This window comes from Solanum tuberosum, unplaced genomic scaffold, assembly GCF_000226075.1.
Source record: "Solanum tuberosum cultivar DM 1-3 516 R44 unplaced genomic scaffold, SolTub_3.0 scf00536, whole genome shotgun sequence".
In the NCBI taxonomy this organism is placed as follows: Eukaryota; Viridiplantae; Streptophyta; class Magnoliopsida; order Solanales; family Solanaceae; genus Solanum; species Solanum tuberosum.
Genome location: NW_006239464.1, coordinates 114,343 through 122,212, shown reverse-complemented (window position 1 = coordinate 122,212; position 7,870 = coordinate 114,343). Strand labels below are relative to the sequence as shown.

Genomic DNA, 7,870 nt, shown 5'->3' with positions numbered 1-7,870 from the left:
CATATTTAAATGACCATTTAAAATTTACCCTCAAAGATAAGTGATTACTTTAGTCATTTTCCCCATCTTTTTAACAACTATAGTATTACTACTAGTTTTAATCTTGGAGAAAAACTTTTGTGGGTATTGGAATAGGGATAATAGACCTGAAAAAGTGTTCTTGAAATATGGAATTTCAATTACTTAATTATACTCTAATAACTATGTAAAGTCAATAAAGTTATGTTCTGTCATTGCCTACTTGTGTGATGCATATTTTAGGATGAAACTTTTAAGTAGAACTTTTAAAAGAGCTCTTAGAGTCATCTAATTTAACCAAAGGGCATAGAAGTTTCCACTTATCACTTTTACATTTGCTTTTTTCATGTTAAAAAAAGAAGCCCTATGACTATAAAGGAGCCTAACTCATATAGAGTCTTTTAATTGAATTTAGAAAAAGGATTTTGAAGATATTCTATTTCCATGTTTAGGGCATAATATCCACCAAACAAGTCATTTTCTCTTCTTCTTTTTTTCAATAGAAATTGCTTTATCTTATCAATTTATTTCAACAATTATTATATATTGTTTTATAATATATCATCAGCATAAAAGGAAAAGAGCTAGCAATAAGAGCAAAATCTTGGAGCTAGAGCATACGTTGAGCCAGCTTTGCCAGATCGGACCACGTTCATCTTAGAGTACTAGTCAAGCTCATCACTAGTCGAAACAGATGGTGATTATATTGTATTTTATGATATTATTTTGATAAATATAGTATTTATTTAAATATATTTTATTGTTTTTCTATTATTTTACAATATCACATAACAATAATCTGAAAAATAAATTTGTAATAATATAATATAAAAGTAAGGTACGAAATAGAGTTATTAAAGAAAAAGTTAGGTGAAGGATAAAATAGGTTTATTAAATAATAACTAAAGGTAAGATGAGACAAAAATCAAATAATGGTACAATTATTTTAAATCAATTGTTATATAAAATGATAGTTTGTAATTGTTACGTGACAACAAATTTAACAATATAATATAATAAAAAAATTCAAGAGCATTCGACTCTATTGAATATCGAGTGAAAAACCTATCAAAGAAACCACTAAAGAACTTAATCAAAGTTATCCTCTTGTTTAATCTTTATCTTATCAAATTATATAGTGGTGTAAATCATGAAGCATTTGATGAACAAAGTCATGCCAAAATTGGAGGCTAAAATTGTTTTATATGGTGATTAATTACTTGATTAAATCATTTTCAAGGCCTGCAATAATATTCTTAATCTACATGATGTATTAGCACTAAACATATCCCATTATCATATTTAATCAATGGAAAGAGGACGACAATTATTTCGATAAACACAATGTTCTTTTTCATTTTTTTTTTATCAACAAGTGCTAATTGGGAATCTTATCAAGTGATGAATCATTGTTATATGTTGATTATATAAGTACCAGAAATTAAATGGACTTTTGAATTGAAATTATTGCCTTACCTTTTTCTCACTTAATTATGTTATATTTAAATATATATTATTTTGAAAATAATTTTTTGTCAAAATCATATTTGAATTTTTTTTTTTTGCAAATGGATTTTAAACTGAAATTATGGCCTCTCCTACACCCTACTACTAAAAAAACATTATTTTTCCACTGAAAAATACTCAACAACTATTTCTACAGATATATTTTCTCGGTGAACTAATTTGATGAGAAATGAATGAAAAAATCATGTCATATAACATAAATTTCTCACTAATTCACTACGGAAAAACTTTCATTTCTAGTAGTGCCCCCCTGCCGCCCTTTCATAATTGACTAATAGCCTATTTTAACCAAATATTTAAAATCTATTTATTTTTTTCAAATATTGTTTGACAAAATCATTTTTCAGAAAAAAACTACTTTTCAATTGTAGTTCGTGTTTGACTAATTTATTTAATAAATAATTTTATCAATATTATAACAATATTTGTGCTTGATAAGGTGTGTTCACTACAATTTTTTTTTCATCTTCTAAGAAACAGTTTTCACTATTGCAAAATCACTTTTTTTTCCTTCATAATTTTGTTGGTCAAACATTTAAATTCTCTAAAATAAACATTTTCTTTTTAAATACTTCCTAGAGTTTGGTCAAATAATCCACTAGTGTAAATTCAACCACGTAATATCTAAAAATTATTTTAGATCATAAATTTAAAAAAAAATCATTTTATTTCAAACATCATATCAAGTAAAAAAATAGCATATAAAATAAGACGGAAAGAATAATAAATTACATTACTGAACTGGGAGTCAAAAGGAATACTAAAAGGATATTCATCCATTACATACATATACACACTACTGCAACAAAAACTATACATAAAGATTGCATAATTCCAAGAATCCTAGTAGATATATGCCCTTCTTTAGTAGTGAAATTTTTGTACTTTTTTTCCTTTTCAAGTTAATAGTAAAAAATACATATTTTATTCGATTTAATTTATTTATCTTATTTTAATTTGACAAAAGAAAAATTATTATGTGAAATTAAATATATATATATATATATTTATTTTTTTTCTGAAATATCATTTAATCTTATGGTCACAAATATATAAAGTGGAAAATTAAAATTAAAAAGCTATCAAAAAAAGACTAAAAAACAAAATAGGGCAAACAAATTAAATGAAGTAAAAATATATTATCACTTTTTTGCGAGTTTTGATATTTAACCATCAATTGTTTCTTTAACCTACCTATTATTTCCTGTGGATTACAAGTTATTTATGTAGATGACTAAAACAATTCACAATTAAAATATGATTTTTTTTTGTACTATTAACTCTTTTTACTATAGGGGTATAGAGAGGTCCCCCAACCCACCTCCTTTCCTGTTTGGATGAAAATTCACCTGCATCATACTCTAATTCTTTGATCTTTTGACTTGGGAATCCACATGAAACTAAAATCCAAACTTCCTCTCTATCTCTGCAATAATTACTATATTTCAATTTTAAAAACATTTACAGTGATAAATATAAAAATTGTATGTCATTAATTTTATACAAAAATTGTATGTTATTAGTTTAAGACTAAAATTTTATACTTCATAAAGTTCAAATTTTAATTTCATTTTTATTCTATTTATAACTGGATAAATTATTATTTATAATGATAGTAATATTTATGATATTCACGAATCACGTGAGCACCTATATATCTTTAAAATACATTACTAAATAGTGCAGGGTAATAGGTCTTGCCCAAAGTTTGAGATTGTTACAACAGTTTCGGTCAAAGTTTAGATACATTTCGAACCCTTTTCCCATTATTTTTCAAATTTATGGCCAAACGTACTCTCCGAAATTCAACTCCGAAAAAAAATAACATTTTTTTTTGGCCAAATGCACCCTCCTAAATAGCTCTTTGTCCTACTCCTTACCCTTTCCTCCCCCTCCACCCTGTCTGTGCAGCAATAACAACTGCTCTTCTGATAGTACTGAAAGTATTCTTTATATATCTCTGAGTATTCTTTTACTCTCTCATGCACAAAAACCCTTCTTTTCTATTTCAAACAACAAAGTTATGGAACAAACTGAAAACTCCAACAAATGCAACTCTAAATCAACAACTGCCAAAATATGTCCAAATAACAACAACAACAACAATAATCACTATATTGCTTTTGGTTTTCATCACAATACTAATAATACTAATAATCAAAATCAATATCAAACTTACCCTCCTCTTCTCCCTTTACCTCCTCTACTACCTCCTCTTCAACTACCTTTTCCTCAAAATCACAACTTCAGATCAAGAACCCATGTTCACAAACCTTCATTCAACCAGAATCATCCTTTTCTTGCCACCCCTTCTGATTCCAAGATTCAAGAAATCTCAGGTAATCAAGAATTGAGAACCCCTTTTACTTCTTTACCACTTTTATGAAAAAAGATTAGATTTTTATCTAGAAAGTTTAAGGGTTGGAGTTTAATTAGACTCTTTTTGGTATTCAGTTTATGTATATGGAAAAAAAAAGATTAGCTTTTTCTGCAGAAAGTTGAGGATTGGAGTTTAATTAGACTTCTTTTAGTATATGGTAAAAGCATGATAACAGTAACCTTCTGTTAGTTCTTTTATTAGTTAAGTATTACTACTTTTTTCTTTTAGTCATGTTCTGTTTGTTCAAAGTTTATTGTCAAGATTGAAGCTTTAATTTATGACATCAACATTGTGCTTTTGATATTGCATCTGTAGTTTCAGTTTATCAAATGCAGAAAAAAAAAATCAGCTTTTTTTCTGCAGAAAGTAGAAAGATTAGGCTTCTTTTTTACACTAATATATGCTAAAGCATGAAAACAATAGTCTTCTGTTACTTCTTTATTAGTGGAGTACTACCACTTTTCATCATGTTTTGTTCAAAGTTTATTGCCTTAATTTAATCCATTAGTTGATATCCTTTCGTTAGAGTATTAGAGGAAGCTATGTTGCTCGAACTCTCCAAAATGCTGTCGCACCTGTGTCAGATCCTCTAGAAGTACTTTACTTTTGAACGATCCGACATGCACCCATTGATATTAAACACTTGATGACATTAACATTGTGCTTGATGTGTTTTTTTTTTTCTTTTTGATGTCACTTACTAAACAGCCTCAAAGGTGCTCCAAAGGCAAAATGATGTGTCCAAACAGAAATATGGAAGGAGGGTCAAGGCTGCTGCTACCACCACAGAATCTCTTGTGGTGGCAAGAAGACCAGATTCTGGTGGTGTTGAAGGACAAGTAATCTCACTTCTTGCTAATCATTTCCTTGTCCAATTTGATCCTTCACAGAGAATTTTCCATTATGATGTTGAAATTTCACCTCATCCATCCAAGGATATTGCTAGGCTAATCAAGAAAAAGCTTGTGGAGGACCATTCTGTTATGCTATCAGGTGCTCTTCCAGTTTATGATGGTGGAAGGACTATATATAGCCCTATTGAGTTTCAAAATAATAAGATTGAGTTTTACATTAGCCTGCCAATTCCTAGTAGTGGCAGCAACAAGTCTGGAGAAATGGTTAAGTTGCAGAAAGAAGAACAGCAGATTAAGCTTTTCCGCGTTAACATCAAACTTATATCTAAATTTGATGGGAAAGAACTAAATAGCTACTTGAATAAAGAAGGAGATGATAGTGGGAGTCCACTTCCTCAGGAATATCTGCATGCTTTAGATGTCGTGTTGCGCGAGAGCCCAACGGAGAAATGTATAACAGCTGGGAGATCGTTTTACTCGAGTTGTATGGGAGGAGAAAAAGATATCGGGGGCGGAGCCGTGGCGCTAAGGGGGTTCTTTCAGAGTCTTAGACCAACACAGCAAGGACTTGCTCTCAATGTTGATTTCTCAGTGACTGCTTTCCATGAGAGTATCGGAGTGATCACCTACTTGGAAAAACGCCTCGACTTCCTCCACGACATTTCTCACAGGAAAACAAGAGGCTTGACAAATGATGAGAAGAAAGAGGTTGAGAAAGCACTAAAGAACATCAGGGTCTTTGTTTGCCACAGAGAGACTGTTCAAAGATATCGTATTTACAGCTTAACCGAGGAGGTTACGGAGAACCTCTGCTTTCAGGACAGGGATGGAAAAATTCTAAGAATAGTGAACTACTTCAAGGATCATTACAACTATGATATACTATATAGGAACTTGCCGTGCTTGCAGATTAGCAGAAGTAAACCTTGTTATCTTCCGATGGAGCTTTGTATGATTTGTGAAGGACAGAAGTTTCTAGGGAAGCTTTCGGATGATCAGACTGCAAGAATACTCAAAATGGGATGTCAAAGGCCAAGGGAAAGAAAGGCTATTATAGACAGAGTGGTGACAGGATCGGTTGGACCAACAAGGTAATTTCTGCCTTTGCAGCATGCTACCTCCTTTGTTTTATTTTTGCTTACATTTTCAGTTTGTTAGTGCCTTCGTATTAAGATTGTTTCATTTCCTGACAGTGGCAATCACGCGAGTGACTTCAAACTCCAAATCTCGAAAGAAATGACTCAATTGTATGGGAGAATTCTTCAGCCTCCTAAGCTTAAACTAGGTGATCGTGGTCAGGTTAGAAATCTTATTCCTTCCCGGCTCGATAGGCAGTGGAATCTTCTGGACAGCCATGTCTTCGAAGGTACTCGAGTTGAGAGATGGGCACTAATGAGTTTTGGTGGAACCTCTGATCAGAAGTCCCACATACCAAAATTCATAAACCAGTTATGTCAAAGGTGTGAGCAATTAGGCATCTTTCTGAACAAGAATACAGTACTTAACCCTCAGTTTGAACCCTTGCATTTGCTCAACAATGTTAAAAACTTAGAAACCAAACTCAACAAGTTACATAGAGCTTCATTTAACAATCTCCAACTTGTTATTTGTGTGATGGAGAGAAAACACAAAGGATACGCGGACTTGAAAAGAATTGCTGAGACAAGCATTGGGGTTGTAACACAGTGCTGTTTGTACCCGAACCTTGGCAAAATTAGCTCACAGTTTTTGGCAAATTTGGCTCTCAAGATCAATGCCAAAGTTGGGGGATGCACAGTTGCATTGTACAATTCATTGCCTTCTCAAATACCACGGCTCTTCAAACATGACTGTCCAGTCATTTTTATGGGTGCGGATGTGACTCATCCGCACCCTCTTGATGATTTTAGCCCCTCCGTCGCTGCTGTAGTTGGTAGTGTAAATTGGCCAGCAGCCAACAAGTATGTCTCCAGGATGAGATCCCAAACACATAGGCAGGAGATCATTCAAGATCTCAGCACGATGGTCGGGGAGATTATTGATGATTTTTATGAGGAGCTACTAAAACTCCCTGAGAGAATAATCTTCTTCCGGGATGGAGTAAGTGAAACACAATTCCTGAAAGTACTTAAAGAGGAGCTCCAAGCAATTCGCATGGCATGTTCGAGATTTCCAGGTTACAAACCTCCCATTACTTTTGTGGTAGTTCAAAAAAGACACCATACTAGGCTATTTCCATGTGAACTTGATCTGTCAACAACTAAAAACACGCTCTTCAACGAAAACATCCTACCAGGTACAGTTGTAGATACAGTGATCACTCATCCAAGTGAGTTCGACTTCTATCTATGCAGCCATTGGGGTGTAAAAGGAACAAGCAGGCCAATACATTACCATGTTCTATGGGATGAAAACCAGTTCACTTCTGATGAGCTACAAAAATTGGTATACAACCTTTGCTACACATTTGTGAGATGCACCAAGCCTATTTCACTGGTGCCACCGGCTTATTACGCCCATTTAGCTGCATATAGAGGCAGACTGTATCTTGAACGTTCCGATTTGTCTACTCTAACAAGAAGTTCTAACATATCTCGCGCTGCTCCACCGAAGACAACTCCTTTACCTAAACTCACTGAAAACATTAAAAAGCTTATGTTTTACTGCTGAGTGCTGAAGTTATGGCAACTGCACAGTCTTCTCTATATTGATAGTTTAGCTGTTTGATCTCATGTAACCATTTTAGTTCTTTCTAGCTAGTCTTCTATATATGCAGTTTGATCTCATGTACATACTAATTTTTATTAATATTTGTTTCTTTTATGATCCAGTGAGTATTAATATTTGTTGCTACATTTGTTTAGTACATTGTTATAAATTTGTTGTCTCTTTTTTTTTTCCCTTTTGTTGTATATTATACTCTCCCCGGACCCTACTTATCACTCGGTATGCTCTTGTTGATGATCTCAGGTACATACTAACTTTTTTATGTTGGCTAAATTATTGCACCTCCCCACGTATGGTGTTGGACATTTCATTCTTTTTGTTGCGGAGTATTATCTTATATTATCCATGCTCAAGATGTTTAGTATTGAGGAGGCGATATTAGAGT

General features: G+C 32.7%; 1 protein-coding gene across 2 annotated transcripts; it reads left to right on the top strand.

The window, feature by feature from the left end:
* Positions 1-3,440: 3,440 nt before the first annotated feature.
* LOC102600903 (protein argonaute 7) lies at positions 3,441-7,581 on the top strand. 2 transcript variants are annotated; one of them, XM_015304371.1, is made up of 4 exons: positions 3,441-3,884; positions 4,634-5,870; positions 5,973-6,934; positions 7,055-7,581. In XM_015304371.1, the coding sequence occupies exons 1-4, from the start codon at positions 3,569-3,571 to the stop codon at positions 7,426-7,428; spliced, it is 2,889 nt and encodes a 962-aa protein (XP_015159857.1). In that variant the 5' UTR covers positions 3,441-3,568; the 3' UTR covers positions 7,429-7,581. The 2 variants fall into 2 exon arrangements, with proteins under 2 accessions (XP_015159857.1, XP_006365299.1); XM_006365237.2 differs by having other exon boundaries at positions 5,973-7,581.
* Positions 7,582-7,870: the final 289 nt, after the last annotated feature.